The 25751-nt window shown below is 43.4% G+C and overlaps 1 protein-coding gene across 1 annotated transcript in view; it reads right to left on the reverse strand.

Moving 5' to 3' along the window:
- The window catches only part of spop (speckle type BTB/POZ protein), a 151757-nt gene that overhangs the window by 20990 nt on the left and 105016 nt on the right, over nt 1-25751 (reverse strand). The window contains exon 6 of the mRNA XM_060901837.1: nt 4043-4098. Coding sequence (XP_060757820.1) covers nt 4043-4098 — 56 coding nt within the window. The remainder of the gene's footprint in view (nt 1-4042; nt 4099-25751) is intronic.

The raw sequence follows: 25751 nt of genomic DNA on the forward strand, positions 1-25751 counted from the left end.
ACAAGACTTGTGCGAGACTTCGAAACGTGAAGAGTCAGCCAGGTGTCAGCGCTGCCATTTTGAAAACTATTTTCCAAACGAAATATTGCACAAAAACGAGTTTAAATGACGATTACTGCCTACTTTTTTCAAACTTTCCTGATTGCTATCAAAACAAACAACTTCCGGCTTGATTACGTCAGCGTTCGAAAGAGGGCGCGTGCGTCTTTTGACAACGTTGGCAGATGTCGGTCACTTTGATTTCCGCTGTACGTTTTACTTCTGTCCTATGACGTCTCGCACAGGTCTCAACGAATCTAGTTTACGGCCGTTGCTTTGACATATGGACTGAGATATTACAGAGCATATTTCATAACTTGCTATAGCAGTGACAAAATAGCGATCAAAAATGCATTCCTATATTTAATAAAATGAGATAAATAGAATTGATTAAAAAAAATTGCCTTCAGTTGTCCTTTTAGTTGTGAACCATTTAGAATTCTGTATTTCTCCAAAATGTGACCAAAAACGTCAGATTTTCACAAAAAAGATTAAAAAGACCCTAATTAAACAAATGAGACAAAAATATAATACTTAGTCAGTCACATATTTATAAAGGAAAATGATCCAATATTATATAAAGTGACCGGGCCCAAAAATAAATAAATAAATAAGTCAGTCACCATCTGGATTTAAATAAACAAATTACTGCAGTGATTGGGCATAAGGTTGTTGCAGGGCGGCATGGTGGTGTAGTGGTTAGCGTGGTCATCTCACAGCAGGAAGGTCCTGGGTTTGAGCCCAGTGGCCTTTCTGTGCGGAGTTTGCATGTTCTCCCCGTGTCTGCGTGGGTTTCCTCCGGGTGCTCCGGTTTCCCCCACAGTCCAAAGGTTAGGTTAACATGGGGTGGCCATGGGCTGAAGGTTAGGCTGAAGTGCCTTGAGCAAGGAACCTACCTACCCCTCAGCTACTCCCTGGGCGCTGTAGCATCGCTGCCCACTGCCCTGGGTACGTGTGTGCTCATTGCTCACTCGTGTCTCTTCACTGCTTCAGATGGGTTAAATGTGTGCTTAAAGTGCTGATGACACGAACATGACTCTACGCAATTTCTTAAACTATACAACATGGCAAACATGTTAGATTTCTGTTATAATTACGTGAAAAGAAGCTGTTGTTACGCGAATATTCAACTTTTAATTGCACAGCGCAAGAAAACTGGGTCCGTGGCTCGCGGCCATGTTGTGACGTCAGCGGGAGAACACGCTGCGGTTCACTGGCTGTTCTACTCTGGTTCTACTCAATGGAAATGGCGCATGAAAACGCCGGTGAACTCTCTAGTGCTAGCTCTTCCTCTTCTGGGAGTCTAGAATTGTGTTGATCTCTTCCGAATAGAATCTATGATAGCCTACCCTCTTTACCCTTTGCCTCTCGTTGCTAGGCGGCAGTTACATGAACGCCGCACGCTTTCACAAGCAAATACATGACTGATATCACGCCGACTTTATGATTACATTTATGATTATCATGTAGAATCTATAGCTCTACGTACCTTTATCTTATATCATTTCACAACACATGTTCTGACAGGAGGACTGTCTTTGGATCCGGCATAGCTACTAGTAGACCCCCTCCGGAATACTGGCAGTGTTGCCAGATTGGGAGGAATCCCGCCCAGTTGGGCGGTTTCAAGTGCATTTTGGTGGGTTTTGAACATATTTTGGGCTGGAAAACTTCAGCAGTATCTGGCAACAGATACTGCTGACGTTTTCCAGCCCAAAATATGTTCAAAACCCACCAAAATGCACTTGAAACCACCCAACTGGGCGTGAAACCTCCCAATCTGGCAACACTGTGTAGGCACTGCTGATGGTAGTAACACACGTTTGTGCTGAACTGAACACCCAAGAGATTCTTTTAAGCTGGGAAGGGTGTCAAAACAATCCAAATCGAAGTGTTCAGAGCACAGGACGGATGTTGGTGAGGGCTCCCACTTGTTACGAGTGCGCCTGACTTCATATAGCTCCTCCTCCTCTTTCGTCTCCTGGGTGCTGCAGCCCCGTCAAATTTGCCCAAATAGCAGCATTTATCATAACTTGTAAAATAGGCGCCTTCGTGAATTAATATATGGATCATCGGGAATTACTTTTTTGTTATAAAACATCGCCAAAAATGTCAAAAACGTGTCATCAGCACCAAGTGTACGTGTGACAAAGGCTTCTTCTTGGCTTGTCTTGCGTTTCAGCTTTGATTACTTGTGTTTAACCCGAACTGATGCAGGGAGTAGCTTCGCATTTCTATAAAAACCAGGCTGGAAGATGTATCTCGTGATCGTGGAAGAGACGTTACTGCGTTTCAGAAGGTTCAAATTATTGGCCTGCATCAAGCAAAGAAAACTACTAAAGGAGATGACTGAAATTACTACCATTGAGTTAAGAACTTCTAAAGCATTATTAAAACATGGAGGGGTAGGGGTGAACCATCAACTTTGTGGAAAAAATGCGGCTGAAAAAAAGATCCTGACTGACCATGATCAGAGATCACTTACAGCTATGTTCACTAGTGAAACTAAGAGCATTTCCACATCCACAACATGATGAGATGAGAACTCACAGGATTGGGATTAAACAGCTGTGTGGCCATAAGAAAACCACTTGTTAGTGAGAGTAATCATGAGAAAATGCTTCAATTTCCTGGGGAGCATAAAGGCTGGATCCTGAAGCAATGGAAAAAGGTCATGTAGCCTTAGGAGTCTAGATTTACCCTATTCCTGAGCGATGGGCGTGTCAGGGTAAGAAGGGAAGCACATTAAGCGATGCACCCATCATGCACAGTGGCCACTGTACAAGCCTCTCGAGGCCGTGTTACGATCTGGGGTTGCTTACGTTGGTCAGGTCGAGGCTCAGCAATGTTATGTGGCAATAAAATGAAGTCAGCTGACGACCTGAATGTACTGAATGACCAGGTTATCACATCAATGGATTTTCTCTTCCCTGATGGCACGGGCATAAAATCAGGGCTCAGATGGTGAAAGAGTGGTTCAGGAACCATGAGGAATCATTTTCACACATTAATTGGCCACCACAAAGTCTTGAGACCTTAACCCTATTGAGGATCTTTGGGATGTGCTGGAAAAGACTTGACGCAGTGGTTCGACTCTCCCGTCCTCAACGCAAGATCTTGGTGAAAAATTAATCCACTCTGGACTGAAATAAACTTGTGCAATATCACAACATTTATCAAAACAATGCCACGGCGAACGCATGCTGTAATCAAAGGTAAAGGTGGTCCAACCAAATATTAGAGTGGGCGACTTTTTTTTTTTTTTGGCAGGGCATCGCTGGGAGGGAAAAAAAAAAAAAAAAGTTTGTGAACCTTTTATTTCAGTATCTTGTTTGACCCTGTTGTGAAGCAATAACTGTAAACATTTCTGGTAACTTGATCAGTCCTGCACACCGGCTTGGAGTAATTTTAGCCCGTTCCTGTGTGCAGAACTGCTCGCACAACATTCCTCCTGGATTAAGGTCAGGACTTTGACTTGGCCATTGCAAAACATTCATTAAAATTTTTTTTTTTAAACCATTCTCTGGTAGAACGACTTGTGTGAAGGATCGTCGTCTTGCTGCATGATCCACTCCCAGACAGATATGTCCTTTTAAACTCGCTGAAACGATTCAGAATTCATCGTTCCATCGGTGATGGCAAGCCGTCCTGGCCCTGATGCAGCAAAACGGGTCCGAACCATGATACTACCACCACCGTGTTTCACATACGGAATAAGGTTCTTGTGCTGGAATGCAGTGTGTTCCTTTCTCCAAACAAACAATTCATTTAAACCAAAAAGTTCTATTTTGTTCTCATCAAGCTTTTTCCAATAAACTTCTGGCTAGTCCACGTGATCTTTAGCAAAATGTAGATGGGCAGCAATGAGGGAGACTCTGGGTCTTTTACTGCTTTACACTGTGGGAGCTTTGTTCCTCTCTTAATGAGAGTTAATGAGAAAATAAAAGCCAGATAAGGCAACAGGGAGTTGTTGCATTTTTAATAATAATAAAAGGGGGCATACCTTTTTGCTCTCCTCCATTTCATGCTCGAACATGGCGCTGAAAACAGGAGAACGAGCTGTAAGAGAGAGAGAAGCAGAGAAATTCAGTCAATCAAGCTTTAAAAGTTTGGACATCATCAGTATCCAGAACATCCATCCATTTGTAATCATCAGCCATGTGGAGAGACGGACAGACGGGGGGGGGCACCCAAAACGCACAGCGACTACACATGAAATGCAAGTACAATTAAAAAAGGTGAATGGATTCCACATTAAGAGTGTGAGGCGCCATTTTAGATCATCACCCTGCTCTGACCTGAGACTGCCATCTGGTTACACCTTTAATTACCACAATAAGAGAGAGCAAATCTTCCATCATCCCTAGCAGACAAAAGTCACATGGGACCTGCGGCCATATGTTCAAATTCAGAACGAGAGCACAACGCATCAGTTCCCTCGAGGCCATATAATAGTAATTATTACAAAAAGAACAGTGCTGCCAAATGAGCGGTGGCTGGTAAAAACGCTTAGCATGGTAAAATTTCGACATTTCTACCATACAAGTCAGGTTCTAGTATTTTAAAGCCTAGTTAGCCCAACTGTATTTAAAGATTTCACTCCGACTCTGGTGCAGGAACATCACAGGCACCTTGACAGATGGTAGCTGAGGCGACAGTCACACTACAGCTCGGGATGCTTTGCAATGGGTTATCAATGAAAATGAGGCGTTTTGGTGATGACGCTTCCCGAAGGTTTTGGGAAGCGTTCCCAAACCCGTTTGTGAGTATTGGCTGCCTAGTTTGCCGACAAAGACATCATGAAATTACAATGCATGCACTGAAATTCTTCGCGACGTTTTTGGCCACTCGTGAGGCGGCGACACACCAAAAAACTCCTCGCAAAGCCTGGAGAACATTCGCCGTGTATCGCACGACTGGTGACGATGCTACCAATTTTTCCATCGCCAAGTATTCGCAAACCCATCGCGATCTGTCGCGTGATCAGGGCCTGATGGAAACATCACCTGGTCTTTGTAATTTCAATAATCCAGTTTTGTTGACGCTGTTCCTATTGAGGTATTTCACTCACGTGACCAAGTCATGTGACGCTGCCATTTTGGACGGCACGGCTCGAATCAGTTTGAATGCGAGGAAGGCGACAAACGAAAAACATAAAAGAAAAAGGAGCGAGATGCAGAAAACACCTTCACTATCCAGCGACGTAGGGCATTTACAGGGCGAGCAGAGGGAGAGGTATTTGCAAAAATTGAGGTTAGCAGGCTTAGAGAACGACGTTTACCTGCTTCCACCAGGATTGTTCACTGACGTACGGAAGTACACGAAGCCCTCGTCTTTACCTGACTTCGGCCCACATGATCTGTATACCTATGTTGTTAAAAACCCATCGCCATACACAGGTATTGATCTGAAAGCGTATACGAGTTTGGATGCCTACAAATATTTTGTGTCAGGCTGGGTAACATGCCTACATCAGCGGGTCGTCCCTGGAGCCGGTGGTCTTCATCTGATTACAGCTAAGGTTTGTTCACATTTTCATTTACTTTCGGGCCTCAGGATAAACAAAATGTTATTAAATGTCATTGAAATAACTTCTTAGTCTGTTGAGACATGGCCCGTTATAAATTTGCTGTTACCAGGCAATGACCAAGAACTGTATTATTAGGGTCGGTGTCTGTGTTGTAGCAGTGTATTAGCAACTAGCTGTTAGCACTAGCTAATGTCAACAACACAGTAGCTGGTATGTTACTGTAGCAATGTTTACGTTCAGTCATTTGGATGACTGTTAAAACCTTTCAGTCTCAAGTTTTTCCTTTACTGGATTTACTAGTTTACTGAGCCATCGCGCGCTCTCCGGCCGAGCCGGGAGCCATCGCGCGCTCTCCGGCCGAGCCGGGAGCCATCGCGCGCTCTCCGGCCGAGCCGGGAGCCATCGCGCGCTCTCCGGCCGAGCCGGGAGCCATCGCGCGCTCTCCGGCCGAGCCGGGAGCCATCGCGCGCTCTCCGGCCGAGCCCGGAGCCATCGCGCGCGCTCTCCGGCCGAGCCCGGAGCCATCGCGCGCGCTCTCCGGCCGAGCCCGGAGCCATCGCGCGCGCTCTCCGGCCGAGCCCGGAGCCATCGCGCGCGCTCTCCGGCCGAGCCCGGAGCCATCGCGCGCGCTCTCCGGCCGAGCCCGGAGCCATCGCGCGCTCTCCGGCCGAACCGGGAGCCATCGCGCGCTCTCCGGCCGAGCCCGGAGCCATCGCGCGCTAGCTCAGTAAACTAGTAAATCCAGTAAAGGAAAAACTTGAGACTGAAAGGTTTTAACAGTCATCCAAATGACTGAACGTAAATATTGCTACAGTAACATACCAGCTACTATGTTGTTGACATTAGCTAGCTTGCCGTCCAAAATGGTGGACACCGGGGCGTCACGTGACCCTGTGACGTCAGGTGAAATACCTCAATTGTAGCCTCAGATTCTGTGTGTTGGTCTTCCGCCTGTACACCTCAAGGCTCGACATGCCGTGTTCCAAGATGCCTTTCTGCACACCACGGTTGTAAAGAGTGGATATTCACGTTAATTATTTTAGCCTTCCTGTCAGCTTAAAGGGGAACTGAAGGCAAATTTTTTTTTATCATCAAAATTCTATTTTTCATTTTATTAAAAATAGGAATGCATTTTTGATCGCCATTTTGTCGCTGCTATAGCAAGTTATGAGTGTTTGAAATATGCTCTGTAATATCTCAGTCCATATGTCAAAGCAACGTCCGTAAACGAGATGCGTTGAGACCTGTGCGAGACATCGTAGGACGGAAGCAAAATGTACAGCGGAACTCAAAGTGACCGACATCTGCCAACGTTCCTTGTGTCTGAAATCACTCCCTATATAGGGAAGTACTATATAATAGGACTATAGAGTGAGCTCACTGGTAAAATGAAAAAACGCTTTCGGGCACTAGTCCGTCGCGCTGGTATTTACGTCATTGCTGTCGCACAATTAAAATGTGCCAGATCAGTCGGCTGGTGGGTTTTCAAAATAAATACACGCATGTGATTTTGTGATAAATCCATATTATACTGAGCGCATTTCCCACATTAAAGGATAAGGCAACTTTTGTACAAAATCACCACAAATAGATAGATAAATATATAAAGTAATCGATCATGGAATTTATAGAGAAAGAACAGACCGCATAACAGTATCTTTTAACTTTTAATAATATGGGCTCGCGCTGAGCTCAGCGAAGATGCGTTCCGCCATATTGATCTACTGCGTGACGTCATGCGGCCCACCACTGAAAAGAACTCTTCAGTGCTTCATGGTAATAAGGTAAAAAACCAGTACAATCGCTTCTTCAAAGTTTCACCAAATGGTTTTATTTATGCAACTTAAAGCTCATAATACTGTAGAACTTTGGTCGAGTAAAAACACGGAGCAAAAACATGGCTGAATCCTGAATGACTCCTATTTGGATTTGTCCTACCAAGCCTACTGCGCATGCGCGAAGCGGCTCGGCTCGGTTTTCCCTTTAGGGCGCTCTCGTTTTCTGTTAGAATTTGGTAAAGAAAAAAAATAAATATTATTTACCAGCTTACCGGGTCCATGAACATAAATCTGACAGCTGACAAGGTCGGGATATAAACGAATCGAATACAAGCCACCCGCCGGGACTCCTAATCACAGTGATCTGTCTGTAAACACTGTTTTCATGGGCCCAGTGACGTCACAGATCAGAGGGAGGAGCATTAACGAAAGATTCTGATTGGTTTATAGTTGCCCACAATCTCAAAATGGCTGCCTCCTCCAACTTCGGCTCCTCTGTGTCAATTCATGATTTCAAAGTTAAAAATATTTTTTCATGTTCGATATATAATGGAAATAATTAACGGAGTTGATTACATACATGTTTTTCTCCTATTACACACCTGGTTTTGTGGAAAAACGGCGTTACCCTTTAATCAATACAAAGTACCTGCATCTTTCAGTTCTTTTAACTCAAGGCTGAATACTTTCTTCTTTGCTGCTGCCTTTTATTAAATCAAATTTGAGACTTTTAATGTGACTTCTTGCAGCGTGACCACCATGCATGATGGGATATATTGCTTGGGTTAGCGACCATTGTTGTACACTACTTTGAGTGCACTAGATAGGGTGTAATAATCCTCACCAAGGTTTCAGACAGCACTACAAAATGGCGTCCTCACTATATAGTGCCCTATATAGTGAGTAGGGAGCGATTTCAGACAGCGGTTGTCAAAAGACGCGCGCGCCCTCTTTCAAATGCTGATGTAATTCAAGCCGGAAGTTTTGTTTGGATAGCAAATCAGGAATGCTTGAAATAGGTAGGCAGTAATCGTCATTTAAACTCGTTTTTGTGCAATATTTCGTTTGGAAAACAGTTTTCAAAATGGCAGCGCTGACACCTGGCTGACACTTCACGTTTCGAAGTCTTGCACAAGTCTCGTGAAGCGACGCCTGCCGTGGACCAAACGAACCAAATTCAACATGGCTAAAAACCGAATAGGCCGATAAGTACAATATTTAATTGCAATTAGTTGCTGATACGAGTCACGATATAAGGTTACTAAAACCGAAAACGTAATTGAACAACACGTTAATTAAGAAATAAAGCAAGTTTAAAAATGACTTCAGTTCCCCTTTAAGCCAGTCACACACAAGGTGTTTTCACCCTCAGAACCATTTCGCTCTACCTCTCTGACCCCTTTTCGACGAACAAGGAATGGGGTCTGTTTTTGTTCGCACGCCAAATTTCGAATTGCTTGGAAATGGGTTTCCCAAAAGCGTTTTAACACCAAGTGTCTTAACTAGGAGAGAGAGAGAGCGTTCATTGTCCTGCTCACTCAATCACTTAACAATGATCTTTGTGCTGCGATGCTTTTGGGAAACTCCGGCCAGAGCATTTTGACCAAAAATAAATTGGCTCATAACCTGAAAAGTTGGTTCCCAGCTAGAACCAAAAAAATATACAGCTGGTTTTTCTAGCGCAAACCATAACATCAGTGGACGCGTCATTAGTTTGGAGAGGAAACGGAGCACAGTAGTGGCAAATGCAAAGGATACATTTTCCGAAAAAAAAAAAGTGGACCAAAAACAAAAATACCGTATTTTCTGGACTATAAGCCGCTAGTTTTTTCCTAGGTTTTGAACCATGCGGCTTATACAAAGGTGCGGCTATTCTGTGGATTTTTCTTCCACCACTAGGGGCGCTCTAACCGGAAGTAGAATCAAAAATAAGATAGACGAAAAATCAATGCAAAGAAGAATTAGCAGATCTTTAGCAGATAGAACACGCACGACAAATTACTAACTGGTAATTATTTTCAAATCCAGCGAAGATGATTAAAGTGACTTGTGGTTTCAAACACAGGAGAAATGAAGGTAAATAAATACCGGTTATTTTCTCTTGGTTCTGTTCCGTTTTAATCAGCAAAGTTGCTGCCGTGTTAAAAGGCACTGTTCGGAAAGAATCTGTTCAGGTACATACATGTACATTTACAGTACAAAATCATTCTGTACATGCAGTAAATATCTAATTTTTCAACATAGATATCTGCGGCTTATAGCCCGGTGCGGCTTGTATATCTTTTTTTAAATTTTTTTTTTAAAAATAGAGCGGATGCGGCTTATATACAGGTGCGCTCTATAGTCCAGAAAATACGGTAGCTGCAATAACAGAACAAGAGCTCGCAGGTAAATCGGTGTGCACCGCCATCTTTCTCCTGCTGTTTACTCCAATTGTGTTTCACGCAACACCCTCTGTTCATGATGCATCCTCGATTACAGTGGTTCTGCTCAAAACTGGTGAAAATGTGGGCCGGTTCGATAGCTGGCACCAAGGTTCAAAGAATCCTGAACGGAACCAGTTCAGGAACCAGTTCCCTGCTGGTCGAAAAGGGTATAGCCTAGGTCACAACTGGACGTACGATTTTTTGGCCATGCGATTTTTGGCGTTTCCCAAATCGCTGCGTTTTTTTTGTTCGTGGAGAAAGACGCACGTTGGCCGCAAGTTTGTCTTGCAACCTGAAAAAAACGTAAGCGCCCGTAGAGTTTGTTTGACATGACAAAGAACCTCTGCGGCCGGTCTGCGGCCAGTCTACGGCTCGAAAATCAGCACGTCAAACGCGCGCCCTCCGTGCGTTTCTTGCGTTTTTTGCACGTAGACCAGCCGTAGGAGCACGTACGGCCGGTTGTGACCGAGGCTTATCTGTTCAGTCAAGCAAAAACTTTACATTTTCACCTTGCTACTGTGATGGCGCTTTCTTGCATTTGGTGGCCCGTGTATGCGTTTTTTTTTTTAAACCAACAATTTGGCTCAGGGATCATCAGTGTTCTGTAGATACAGGACTGTTTATAGACTGCATTTATTAAGCCCTTCAGCCAGTCATAACTGCTTTGTACAGACACTTCACCACAAAACGAATCAGATCTCCTCCAGTCATAAAACACTTCAATTCTCTGTTGTTTTCTCCACCACTGTCAATAAAAGCAGTTGTTTTCACACTTCTAAATAAATCCTTCCGAGTGGCTATAGTGTGAGCGCCCAAAAGGCTGAGAACACATCCAAAATCATCACTGACTAAGATGGAGGTGAAAAAAAAAACCTCTGTATACCAAACAGCAGTGTGAGAAATGCAGCAGGCAGCAGGTCAGACCATCTGTTTTTAAATCTATAAATTTCCATGCCAGCTTGTTGATGCAAAGAAACGGCTCGCGCTGCTGGCAGGGTTAAACAAGTCGCAACATTCTCCATCATCTTATCCACAGCGTGTGAGCTTCCAGCCTGGAAAGAACAAATAATGGCTGAAAGGAATTACTATGAAGGAGTGCAAATGATGCCAAAAAGCAGTGATGCTAGAAAACAGTGTTAAAGTAAAAAAAAGTGTTGACTTTGACAGCTCTAGATAAGGCTAATCTTAGGCCGGCGTTCTTCCTGCTGCCTGCAGCTCCTCGGTCTGCCTGCCGGATAGCGTCTGGATTCCAGGTGAAGTCTACTCTAATCACTCAGGCCTCTCTCAGCGACTCAACCCGCTCTGACCGGCCGTCCCCTCAGCAATTAACGAGCCGCGAGCTGATACAGAAAGATGAGGAGGATCGGCGCCTTAGTTGGGTCATGACTGAAGTGAGCGACGTGCTAAGACACAGAGGGAGGGAGGAACTGTGATGGAGGAACGAGGGATGGCGGAACAGGAAGAAGGGAGGTGAGCAATATCAACTCTGCTCATTTCTATGACTTTTAAACAGGTTAGAATTAGAGTGCAGAACTGTGCTGCACTGCAGGAGTCCTGTAGGTGGAGGGGGAAAGAGAACTATAATCCCTTCATTTTTAGCTACCAGTCTGCTGGATATACGATACAGTGCCTTGCAAAAGTATTCATACCCCTTGAACTTTTTCACATTTTTCCATCTTACAACCACGAACTTCAAAGTTTTTTTTTTTTGAGATTTTATGTGATAGACCAACACAGAGTAGCACATAATTGTGAAGTGAAACAAAAATGATAAATGGTCTTCAAAATTTTAAACAAATAAAAATCTGAAAAATGTGGTGTGCATTAGTATTCAGCCCCCCAACGCCAATACTTTGTAGAGCCACCTTTTGCTGCAATTACAGCTGCAAGTCTTTTGTGGTACGTCTCGACCAGCTTTGCAAAATAGCTCAAGCTCAGCCAGATTGGATGGACAGCGTCTGTGAACAGCAATTTTCAAGTCTTGCCACAGATGCTCAATGGGATTTAGGTCTGGACTTTGACTGGGCCATTCTAACACATGAATATTCTTTGATCTAAACCATTCCATTGTAGCGCTGGCTGTATGTTTAGGGTCATTGTCTTGCTGGAAGGTGAATCTCCTTCCCAGTCTCAATTCTTTTGCAACCTCCAACAGGTTTTCTTCCAGGATTGCCCTGTATTTAGCTCCATCCATCTTCCCATCAACTCTGACCAGCTTCCCTGTCCCTGCTGAAGAAAAGCATCCCCATAGCATGATGCTGCCACCACCATGTTTCACAGTGGGGATGGTGTGTGCAGGGTGACGAGCAGTGTTAGTTTTCCGCCACACATAGCGCTTTGCATTTAGGCCAAAAAGTTCAACTTCGGTCTCATGTGACCAAAGCACCTTCTTCCACATGTTTACTGTGCCCCCTACATGGCTTCTTATGCCTGTCTTTCAACAATGGCTTTCTTCTTGCCACTCTTCCAAAAAGGCCAGATTTGTGGAGTGTACGACTTGTAGACCCCTTTCACTGACGTCACCCGAAACCGGAAGTAAACAGACCCTGCGCCATTTTGGATTTGTTTGTTTGTTTACATTTATTGCCATTTAAGCATCTATGGCTATTTCATGGCCAATACAGGTAATAAATATCACATAAAATTAAAACCAATAATAAAATAAATAAATAAATAAATACATCAAATACGTTTGTACACATCAATGCACTTCAAAAAGTTTAAAACCTTTAACGGTGAAACCTTATTAAAAATATCTAGCATTGTGCTTTCTTTAAAAAACTTCTGCCTTTGTATTCTAAAAGCAGGGCAAGACAAAATGTGCTTAATTGATAAGAGATCACCACAAAGATCGCAAAGTGGAGGTTCACCTCCAGTTAACAGAAAACCATGTGTTAGTCTAGAGTGTCCAATTCTACCCCTTGTGTAGACAACTTGGTCATGTCTACATGAAAAAGATTGAATAGTCACTTGTTTCACATTAGTGCATATTTCTTTCAGCTTGTTGCCGCGCCATTTTGGAAGACCAACAAACTCGTGATAACGGCAGCGGTATGTGAACCCACGAGAATAAAGTGGAGTGGCAAACGACTTAAACAAATCTGAGCTGTTTTATTTATGATTTATTGGCCCAACAGTAGACTTGAAAGAAACCTGTGTGAGACTTGGCAAAAAACTGTGGATATAATGGATAAGTCTGTGCATGATCTGCGGACACTTTGAGGTAAGCAAACGCAAGAAATTCAGATTTAAAACATGCTAAATTGGCCTCAAGTTGATAACTGTATGAGGAGCAAGCCTCCCAGACTTCTACAATTTATTAATAATAACTATGTGTAGGTTATTCTTAACAACAGCTGTAATATCACGAACCAAGCCACTAACAGCATAATTGTAAGCCTGTAGCCCTTTGTAGGCTTTCAAGTCATCAGCAGTGTAGGCACTGGGTATAAACAACAAATGCCGCTTTTCCACTACCAACGCGGCTGAGTCGGGCTGAGCCGTGCCGTGCTGAGTCGAGCTGAGCGGGGCTGTTGGAGTTGCATTTCGACTTCAACCGCGCTGAACCGTGCTGGCTGGAAGTGGGTGGACACATTGGGTGGACGTCACGTGATGTCGTTAAGCAGCGCAAACAGTGACATCAGTGAGCTTTTAAGCGGTAGTCTCACGACCCGGATAGTAAACAATAAACATGGACATGGAGTCATTAGTGTTGCTGGTCTTGGTGCTGTGGCTTGTTGTCACCGACAACGCCAACAGATACTGGCAAGAGCGTATAGATGAGGCGAGGCGCATAAGGCTTCAGAAATTCTCGTAATTATTCTTCTTCCGGGTTTACGGTGTTTACAGATCCCAGCGTGCTCGCGGGGCGTGTGTGGGCATGTGAGGACACTCCTCCTCACCAATCAGTGCACAGGGGAGTGTCTCCTCACGCACCCAGCCTCACTCGGCTCGCTTTGGCTCGCTTCAGCCCCACTCCAAAACGGTGCGAGTTTTAGGGGCTAAGCAGGGCTGAAGCGAGCGGAGTCGTGCTGTTTTTTGGTCGTCGAAACGCGAGCCGTGTCGGGCTGAAGTGAGCTGAAAAAGGGTAGTGGAAAAGGGCCAAAATAGTTTACAATGTCTGGGTAGCAAACAGATGGCAGAATTGGTGTCCGGTCCTCCTTATGTATCTGACACGGAGAAATAATATAAATCGTGCTGCCTACCAGATTACAGTCGTCTGTTTTATTGTATCAGTACTAGTATCACTTACTATACTCATCAGTCAGATTAGTCCAGTACAGCATGACCAGCTTGCTTTTTTTCCATTTGACTGTCGCAAGTTTTTTCAGGCTGGTACAGTCAAAAATTGAAAAAAGTTTTGGCCTACTAAACTAGTCATCGATTCTACTAGTGTATTAATTGGAGTCGACATGAAAACGTTCGGTAAAAACTTTAAACCAGTACAATCTCTTCTTCAAAGTTTCACCAAATGGTTTTATTTATGCAATTTAAAGCTCATAATACTGTATAACTTTGGTCGAGTAAAAACACGGAGCAAAAACATGGCTGAATCCTGAATGACTCCTATTTGTTTAAATAGCGGACTACATAGGCGGCAGAATGTAGTTTCTTTGTCCCTGCCATGGAAGCGCACTTGTATACCGAGGAGGAAAGCAATTTGCATTACAGCCGTGAGGCGGCTTGGTTTTCCCTTTCGGGCGCTCTCGTTTTCTGTTAGAATTTGGTAAAGAAAAAAAAATATATATTATTTACCAGCTTACCGGGTCCATGAACATAAATCTGACAGCTGACAAGGTCGGGATATAAACGAACTTTTGCGTTAAACTGTGTGCTTGGATTCACAATTTTTTCTGAGTCTTATCATATGGGTCAAACCCATCAATCACAGCCAGTTTCTCCACATACCGTGCCCTTTCTGCAGCTGGTAATGTACTCACATAACCCGAATTATCATCCATCGTGTCACTTTACTCTCGCTCGTACTTTGTTTTATATTGTGAGTGCATGTACTTGGTCTTCCAATATGGCGCCTAACAAAATCTCGCGGCGCGGTGACGTCATGTGAAAGGGGTCTATAGTTGTCCTGTGCACAGATTCTCCCACCTGAGCTGTGGATTTCTGCAGCTCCTCCAGAGTGATCATGGGCCTCTTGGCTGCTTCTCTGACCAGTGCTCTCCTTGCTCGCTCTGTCAGTTTAGGTGGTTGACCACGTCTTGGTAGGTTTGCAGTTGTGCCATACTTTTTCCATTTTTGAATGATGGATTGAACAGTGCTTCTTGAGATGTTCAGAGCTTGGGATTTTTTTTTTTATAACCTAACCCTGCTTTAAACTTCTCCAGAACTTTATCCCTGACCTGTCTGGTGAGTTCTTTGGTCTTCATGATGCTGTTTGTTCTTCAGTGTTCTCTAACAAACCACTGAGGCCTTCACAGAACAAGTGTATTTATGCTGAGAGTAAATTACACACAGTAGGACTCTATTAACTAATTAGATGACTTCTGAAGGCAATTGATTGCACTGGATTGTATTTAGAGGTGTCAGAGGACAGGGGGCTGAATACTAATGCACACCACATTCTTCAGATTTTTATTTGTTTAAAATTTTGAAGACCATTTATCATTTTCGTTTCACTTCACAATTATGTGCTACTCTGTGTTGGTCTATCACATAAAATCTCAATTTAAAAAAAAAAAAAAACAAAAAAAACAACTTAAGTTCGTGGTTGTAAGGGGGAAAAATGTGAAAAAGTTCAAGGGGTATGAATACTTTTGCAAGGCACTGTATATGCATGTTCAATCCAAACAAACGTACAAGTACAGAGCACGCAGAAAGGTTACTATTGAGTAACGGAAAATAAAAGCAAAGAAAATGGCTTTTATACGTTTTTTTTTTTTTATTAAATCAGTAGCAAATTTGTGACGAGCAGGTTTCCCTCTACCAGGGATCCATGTACAAGTCCATCTTCAATCCATTCTCCCAATGGATTTTTGTGGCTACTGCCTCATATCGAGGCTGTAGCCATTATGTCATCCTGCCTTAGGAATGTACGAGTGTAACAACTGCGCATGCGCATACTCAAGCACTACAATCACCAGAACGGCGAATCGTGATCATGATATGAACAGTTGATCTCGCGTTATCAAAAGGTACACAAGAACAAGACTGTAAGAATGAGTGCAACAATAGCAAAACTCCATAACCAATCAGCACTTATCCTGATCAAGTTCGATTACCCGTTCTACTTCTTGATAAACTTCGGAACCAATCGGAACCAGAAACCAAATAAGAAAAACCTTGTTATAACTTCGCAGTATCGGAAGATAATCGGCAGATAAAAAGATAAACGAAATTCGCCTCGTGGTTCGCCAATGGCCCTTTTCCACTACCCTTTTTCAGCTCACTTCAGCCCGACACGGCTCGCGTTTCGACTACCTCAGAGCAGCACGACTCCGCTCGCTTCAGCCCGACTCAGCACCCAAAACTCGCACGGTTTTGGAGTGGGGCTGAAGCGAGCCAAACCGAGCCGAGTGGGGCTAGGGGCGTGAGGAGACACTCCCCTGTGCACTGATTGGTGAGGAGGAGTGTCCTCACATGCCCACACACGCCCCGCGAGCACGCTGGGATCTGTAAACACCGTAAACCCGGAAGAAGAATAATTACGAATTACGAGAATTTCTGAAGCCTTATGCGCCTCGCCTCATCTATACGCTCTTGCCAGTATCTGTTGGCGTTGTCGGTGACAACAAGCCACAGCACCAAGACCAGCAACACTAACGACTCCATGTCCTCCATGTTTATTGTTTACTATCCGGGTCGTGAGACTACCGCTTAAAAGGTCACTGATGTCACCGTTTGCGCCGCCTAACGACATCACGTGACGTCCACCCACTTTCGCTAACTCCACCCAATGTGTCCACCCACTTCCAGCCAGCACGGTTCAGCACGGTTGTAGTCGAAATGCAGCTCCAACAGCCCCACTCAGCTAGACTCAGCACGGCACGGCTCAGCCCAACTCAGCCGCGTTGGTAGTGGAAAAGCGGCACAAGGCGACTGATTCGATATCAAGCAAGTGGTGTTTATTTTAAGAAAATTCACCTTTTGATTACCACAGCTTTTGTTTGGTCCTTCTGAAAGGTCAAATGAAAGGCTTTTGGCAGATATGTACGCCAAGAATTCCAGCCATTCAACAAGAGTTGTAATGAGCACTTATGTTTTTCAATGAATAATTTCTTTTCATAAATTTCTGACACATTCTTTGACAAATATGAAAAAGTATAATTGGTCAAACTTCTGCTATTCACTTTAGAGTCTTTACACTACACCAGTGAAAGACAATGTGCTCATTAGTACTAAATAATGCTTCCAAGACTATTCATGAACAAGTGCTTTCTTACGATTTTGAAAATAGAGTTCACGGCACTGTATTTTGAACAAAACACGGTAAACAAAATTGGTAACCAAAATACGACAGGCCCTGATGCTGCTCACAGCTTGGTGATGCTTGCAAGAGATGAGGTTGGTATAATTAATATGTTCATATGCTATATTTACCGTATGGACATGGGATCAGAAAACTCAAACAGTAGCCACATGTACCCATAGCGTACCTTTTTTTTTTCTTTTTTTAAATAGAATTACTGTGCATTTCACTCTATACACTCCCTAATAGGGCAGGACTAATAATATAAAAATAAAAATCTATCTACCTCAGAGCGGTGCTACTGACGCAGAGCCCAGCCTGTAAGGGCCAGCCCAGCCTGGGAGGGCCCCGAAGGCTGCTCGGGAGATCCGGAGGCATGCTCCCCCAGAAAATTTTGAAATTCAAGACTTCAAAATAGTGCATTCTGGTGGCATCTAGGGCTGCTTTAGGCACAAGTGAACATTATTAAATTTGATTATTTTTTTTAAAACCTCGTCAGATATGCAAGGGGCAAAACTTAAAGGGCAAAATTAGATTTGAAATGAAAACGCTTTGTAGCACGCCTCTATTTTCCAATTCCAGGATGCCAGGAACAGAACAGAGGTCAAATCATGCAACAGTGCCATCTAGCGCCAAAAACATGGTTTTATGTATGGTTGTGAGTGGCAGTCAGTGCACGCTGCAAAACCCTTTATTTTCACTTCTGGGTTGAGTACCAGGATAGTCTAGACCTATATATTACAATATCTTCCTATTTACAGTGCTTAAAGGTCCCATGGCATGAAATTTTCACTTTCTGAGGTTTAACGTTAAAATGAGTTCCTCTGACCTTCTTAAGTCACCCCAGTGGCTAGAAATTTCATAATGTGTAAACCAAACTATGCCCAACATTTCAGAATGGCGCGTCAAAACGGCGCATTGATAAACTCTTCCCTTGCCTACGTCAGCAAGGGAGATGATCCCCACACCCCCCCTCTGGATTCCCACCCACTGTATGGATTGCCCGCCCAGCTCAAAAGTTGCCACCAAACATGGAAATTGCGCTGTACATGGATGTGACAACACAGAAAAGAGTCTGTTTTTACTGCCGACGGGAGAGCCCCTGAAGACGCAGTGGCTTAATTTTATTTACTCCAATAATACGCCGTCGAGTCTACCTAAGACGGTGTACGTTTGTCAGAAGCATTTTCCTGAGGAATGTTTCCACAACTTGGGACAGTACAGGGCAGGTTTTGCACATCAACTGTCACTGAAGCCTGGGTCCGTACCAAGCATCCCTGCCGCATCAGCAACAAACACCGAACAAGTAAGTGTATAACTGTTAAGTCGTTTTGCCGTGTTTTAAAATCGGTGCCACGTTAGCCTTGCAATGGCTACATTAGCTGTGCAGCTAACCGCTTCCTGCAGTTAGCCAGGTACTCTGCGCTACAAAACCAAAAAGCATGCAGCATGCTCTGTTATAATAGCCAGTCAAAACAGTTTTTACGAAGACACCCACATTCTTTTTTTTAAGTCACTCGTTCATTTTATTTGTTTGTTCAGTAAAAACCCAAACATTTGTTGAATTTATTTTATTTCCTTGCGTCGCACCTTAATGATGTCAGCGCGCGGTATTTCTCCCTTCTCTCTCGCCATAGTAAGACACCCACATCCGCTTGTTCTGACCCACTGGAGGTAGCGTCACAGTGCTGTTAGCCAATCCGAGGTAACACATTTACATGTCATGAATATTAATGATAAGACCCGCCCCCACCCTCTACCCTTCCCCGCCTCCTGCTTCTCATTAGCAAAACGACGCACTGGGAAAAGCGCTGAAATGGGGCTTTCTCCCAGGAGGCTATATCTACGTGCCGAGGGTTCATTTCGAGAAAGGCTGCGGATATAACATCCGGAAACCTCCACGAGCCTGTTTAAAGCATCAACAAACCACCATGCTATGGGTCCTTTAACAAATTTATTAGACCACCACCTGATTTAAGGTTCATGCCACAGCAACCATATATACAGTAATGGTGATCACCAAAATAGTTTGTGTTTCTGAAATGGGTAATCCACCAGTATGTGCATATTCTTGAACTGAAATGACATTTTTAATGCTAAAATAAAATTAGTGTTATCTGAATTTTTTTTACTGTTTTTTTAATAGCAAAGTAGTGTGTTATTTTTTATTAAAATACCAAATTATAGTTATTTACTTGCATTCCTAAGTAGAAAAATTAGTTTCAATTTTCAAATATTATGCTTGATTAATTTCTGACTTGTCAAAGACGTCCTGGTTGTCAGCTCACATTTGGGTATAAAAACCATGAATTCAGTTTGAAATTCCTCACTTCTGTTCAAAATGGCAAAACGTAGAGAACTGACTGAAAAGGAAAGTGTGTGCATTAAAGCACTCCGTGATGCTGGATGGTCTTTGAGACGAACAGGGCAAGACATTAAGTGTTCTCACAGTGTGGTCAAGTATGCTTTGGATTCCATTGGCGGGACTGGTACCTACAAAATGCGCAAAGGAAGAGGCAGAAAACGAAAGCTGACTGAAGCAGATGCCAGGCACCTCAAAATTTTAAGTACTAGAGACAGAAGGAAGACCTCTGCTGATCTTCAGGCGGAGATGAATAGGTCTAGATCAGAGTCCGAAAAAGTCTCCAGAATGACCATAAGCAGACGACTGCGGGAACAAAGCTTACAGGGAAGAACAGCTGCTAAGAAGCCGTTATTGAGGACTGCAAACATCCAGAAACGTCTCAGATTTGCGAGGGAGCATCAACACTGGACTGCAAATGACTGGAAGAAGGTACTCTGGACGGATGAGTCCAAATTTGAACTCTTTGGTCAGCATCGTGTTTATGTCCGTAGAAAAGCTGGAGAACATTTTGATGCTAGATGTATTGCACCCACAGTGAAACGCTGGAGGTTCCGTTATGGTATGGGGTTCAATTTCTGGAAACGGCATGGGCAAATTAGTGAAAATCGATGGTATCATGAACAAGAAGGTCTACCACAACATCTTGGTGCATCATGGAATCCCTTCTGGACTGAAACTGATTGGCCGTGGGTTCATACACCAAGAAGATAAATGACCCTAAGCACACTGCAAAGCTGTGCAGAGACTATTTGACCAAGAAAAGGGAATCTGGAATACTGGACCTGATGGATTGGCCAAGTCAAAGTCCCGACTTGAATCCTACTGAACAGATTTGGGATTTAGTGGATTCAAAAATAGATCGAACAAAAGTTTCATCCAAAGCAAGTCTCTGGGAACAGTTACAAACTATTTGGAACACGATAGCAAAAGAGACTGTTGAAAAGTACGTAAAAGCAATGCCAGCAAGAATGCAAGCCGTTATCAAGGCCAAAGGAGGCCATACAAAATATTACGTTTTTTGGTTATTATATATAAACGAAAACTATTTAGTTGTTTCATTGTGTTATTTTCCTAATAAATAACCATTAACTTTTTAGTTTTAAACAAATTTTTGAGAGATTTCTAAAATATTTGTGTTTTCTTGCTTTTATGACAGGTGGTCTAATAAATTTGTTAAGCACTGTATATAGTTATTACTCACTTTCAGAGGGGAATAGGAGATATTTAGTTGCAGAAAGTACTCTGCATTGTTCAATTTATAATATTGATTTTTTTTGGTGTGCTAGTGAAAGTGCGGCGCTTTGGGGAAAAGCCCCGATAGGGGAGGACACCCTTGTTATAGATGCAGGCAATGTGTACAGTAAAACATGCTAGACTGAACCACACACGAAGACCGACTTGAATAAAATGGATGTTAAAATTAACTACTTGCATGGAACATCACTTTTAGGGAACAATTTATTGTAATATTTGAATGATGCACAATTTCAAAATATCAATTACACAAGAAATGTGCATTCATAGTAGCCTAGTAAACTAGACCCACCCGCCTAGCGGCCAAAAATATTTTTGCCTAGCGAGTGGGTCTAGCCTCGCACCATATAAACAAAAACACCCCGGGCATCAAATCGTGCCCGCCAATCACAACGCAAGGTTTTTGTTTGGATTCTTTGGGCGGGCTTTTGCAGGAGTGACAAGGCTGCGCGACGCTGGAGAAAGCACAACAGGAAAGATGGCTATGGCGAGTGAACAGCGCGCGTTTGACTCCACTTTGGAATCAGTTTTAGAAGAATTAGACTTGGAGTTTTGGTTGAAACATGAGCAGGAAGAGGCTCTCCGCTCATTCCTTTTCAAGAAGGACGTTTTCGCTGTTTTGCCGACCGGCTATGGCAAAAGTCTGATCTACCAGCTGGCTCCGCTCGTAGCCAAAAGGATGCGGCTAGTTTGTGCAGTACGAAGAATTAATAAACAGCTTTGAAACATTACTTTTTGATTGTTTCTTATTTTCCCGTTATTTTAAATTTAAGGGAAATTATTTCACCAAACACCACTAAATAAAAACTCTCAAAAACAGTTTAAGCAAACCCTTGAAAAACACTTGGAAAAAAAGTGTATGTGGTACAGACTCCAAACTTGTGGTCATTATCTCCAAACTTCTTAATATCTAGAACCTGTTTATTAATTAATACGCATTTTGAAAAATTATTTATTTCAAGGCCTCCGCCACTGCTTCCTGTCGCTCTGACTACGTCACAGTCACTGTTGCGCTGATTGGTCAGAGCGTTGGCCTATACGCACAGAGACAGTTTGAAAGACAGCGGTTTGTTCCTCCCACCCGCTTCGGAAATGTCTACGGATCGAGGCCAGACTATTCACATTTAGTCTGGCTTGCCAGGCTACGTTCATAGTGCATTCCACTTCCATTTGCACTGGGAAGTCAGGATTTCACAGTTCCCGGTCACAAACGCCAATTTGAATACTTTCTGAAGTCAGAGGAACCTCACCAACCCCCAAGTTCAAAATCCAAGATGGCTGCTCCACGCATTAAAAGTAATGAAAGCTACAGTAATATACTGTTTACTCGCACTTTTCTCTAACTCGTGTCTCGTTAAATCAGACACACAGTAGTGTCGGACTTCTCTCTGTTGACATGTTACTCGTGTTTATATGCGCAAAATACCATGTAATGTGTTTTATCAACTGGTATTGCAAACAAGGGTTAAAATTTGTATCGCTAACCGCTCGTATTGGTTTTCCGACTTGGACTGGAACGCGGTCAACTTGGGTGTGACACCATTCCCAGCTCTGAATACTAACGTAAATGGAATGCAGCAGTATTCGAGCCCTTTACTTACACCAAGCAACAAGGCTCATTGAGCAAAAGAATTCAATAATTTCAAAAAAATAAACTCGGCACTGGAGTTATGTTCGGTGATTAGAAGTTGAACAGTCCAATGTGGACTTATTTTCAAATCTTTTGTTTAATGGGGAACATCAATATCGAGCACGTCTCGTGCTAGCAGAAACTTAGCCTGGCTAACGCGACTTCAAAGCTCTCCGAGCTATTGGTCTGGCCAAGATATTCAGCCTAACTGTTTCCCAGAGCCCGTGGTTGACCCGCCTCCCTGAAATGCCTCAGTTTGCTACTGGTCGAAGCCAGAAAAGGCTGTGACGAAGCTTAAACCAATCACATCACTCTTTCCTCTGACGTATGCGACGCGACGGGGCTAACTGGTAGATTAAACTCTTACCGAAGCCGGTCGGGAGCAAGGCGAAAACGTCCTTCCTTTCAATAAATACCTCCAGGGCTGCTCTTTGCTCCGTTTTCAATGAGAACTTGCTCCATGTTCGTAATGTTTCTAGTGAATGAAGCGCTTCCGGCATAGATTCTGTAAACAATCTATGGCTTCCGGTCGCAGTTCTACTACGTCACTGCCTTCAACACGCCTCTACCCAGGGCCGTTGGAGATGCTCAAAGTTGATTGGTTCCCGATTTTTCAGGAGCTTGGAAGAGCTGTAGATAGCTTGCCTGGCCAGACTAAGCTCGCAACAGGCCCTCGTGTTGCGTCACGCTTAGGATGGGCGGGCCCAGGCTAGCAGAAACTATGACACGAGTGTTTATTTACTGGGAAATACACCACTCATATTTTTCACATGAACTACATCCAGGACATGGAGAACGGCAACCGTGAGATATTTTGCAATACGTCACTCGATGAATTTTTTTGATAAATTTGGAGACTTTGTGTTTGTGAACGTGTCTGTATAATAATAATTAAAAAAAAAGAAAAACAAATATCACACCTTGGCTTGAAGATATGGAGTGTCTTATGTTGAAAACTCGCATCTTTCAAACGAAATACATCGTGGATCTGGGTGACAAATTTAAACAATATTGGCTGGCTTTTTTTCGTGGTACATCAGATATATTCCATTCAGCTAGCAGGATACTGAACGATTCGAGGACGAGTAGCTGAATGGAATATAGCTGATATAAAACGAAAAAAAAGCCAGCCAATATTATACATACACATTCCTTTCGGGTGTTCAACACACCTTCCGCTTTCAAATTTCTCTCAAAATCTTCCGTCTTTAACGAAGCAAACCTGGCGGCCATGTTTGTTTACAAATTGTCACAGTCGCTCGCTAGCATGGAAGTTTTATGTCCCCGAGGAATGAGGTCATGTTGTCTTACAACCACGCAATATCAAACCACACTGAACGCTCATTCTCCATCGGGTAGAGCAGGGGTGGGCAAACTTTTTGGCTCAGGGGCCACATTGACTTTTGAAATTTGCCAGGCGGGCCGGGCCAACACCAAATTCATACATATCGAACATAAACCGGAAAAGCTTTAGTGTTATTGTAAGGCCTTCGCTGACAGAGACCCAAATGCAGATCAGATTGACATTTATTTTAGTTCTCAGTCAACAAAGGCAGAGCAGAAAAATGTTTGCAGTTCAATAGATTGGCACATAAAAAAATATATACACATAAAAACAAACACCAGCACTACAGCAGCCACCCACGACAACCAAAATTACTAAGAGTTATACTTTTTATATTATTATGTCTGTAAACATGTGACTACCATCTTATTACAGCTCCAACATAGTTTTAAAAAGCGAAAGTGTTAATACTCACATTCACTCAGCAACCGCTGAGCTGTATTCATCCGTGCTTGCGCTGACTGGTTGTTAGCATAATTAGCATGCTTGGAGGAAAAGTGCTGTTTGATGTTATATTCCTTTAAAACTGCAACGGTTTCTTTGCAAATAAGGCATACAGCCTTTGATCGGACTTCAGCAAAAAAATATTTAGTTGTCCATTCTTTATTGAACACCCTGCACTCACTGTCCACTTTTCTTTTTTTAGGACCACTCATTGTAAAGTTTTATCCTGTGTTCTCGAGATCATCAGTGGCACGGGCGCCAGAATGACTTCCATGGCACGCGCTGCACCACTCTGCAAATGTAATCTCGCGTGAATACGACTGACTGGAAAGACGGATCTCTAGAACGCCTGTCTACGTGATAACACCGATGCTTATAGTTTATAGATCTGCTCAATCGTGTTTATATGATTGTCTTCTGCGGGCCGAATTAAAAACGCCAACGGGCCGTAGTTTGCCCACCTCTGGTGTAGAGCGACATAATACATGTCGGATAAGCGATATGCAAACAATATTGCATGCTATCAAACCAAATGAATGAAACCCGCTAGAAGGGAATAGATCACACGCTTTTATTCCATCAAAAAAAGGTGCCCTGTATGTATAATAATTCCCGATATTTCACTCTGATGGTCACTCCCAGTGTTTTCCTGCTGACTAGATGCGCGTCGTCAAAATGGCAAAATTCTTTTCATTAACTTGCGAACATGTGTCCAGATCATAAAGAACATTACACAGTAGTGCGAAGATATGAAGTTTATCTTCTAGTGTTGAAAATATTTCACTCGTCTGCTTTCTTCACTCATGAAATATACGTTTACTACTCGAGGATAAACTTCACATCATTATTTATTCCTTCATTCGTTCTGCTAGCACTAGACCTGCGCAATATTGATTTGACCCATTAAGCAAAACTGAGGACTAATTTCATCGCCCCGAACAGACAAACACACACAAAGTGAAACCAAAGAATATCGGCGCAACGCCATGTTTCTGTAGGGAGACTGAAAATGTACTCTCTGTTACAGACTGTGCGCGTGTCACTTCATTCAGAACGAGCGCTTGACCCTTTTCATCAGATTTAAATCAAAAACAATTTGCCGGTGGCGGCACGGTGGTGTAGTGGTTAGCGCTGTCGCCTCACAGCAAGAAGGTCCGGGTTCGAGCCCCGTGGCCGGCGAGGGCCTTTCTGTGTGGAGTTTGCATGTTCTCCCCGTGTCCGCGTGGGTTTCCTCCGGGTGCTCCGGTTTCCCCCACAGTCCAAAGACATGCAGGTTAGGTTAACTGGTGACTCTAAATTGACCGTAGGTGTGAATGTGAGTGTGAATGGTTGTCTGTGTCTGTGTGTCAGCCCTGTGATGACCTGGCGACTTGTCCAGGGTGTACCCCGCCTTTCGCCCGTAGTCAGCTGGGATAGGCTCCAGCTTGCCTGCGACCCTGTAGAACAGGATAAAGCAGCTACAGATAATGAGATGAGATGACAATTTGCCAGTCTAGAGCATGAGTTCTTTTGCACAA

The sequence above is a fragment of the Neoarius graeffei genome, chromosome 20 (assembly GCF_027579695.1).
Source record: "Neoarius graeffei isolate fNeoGra1 chromosome 20, fNeoGra1.pri, whole genome shotgun sequence".
In the NCBI taxonomy this organism is placed as follows: Eukaryota; Metazoa; Chordata; class Actinopteri; order Siluriformes; family Ariidae; genus Neoarius; species Neoarius graeffei.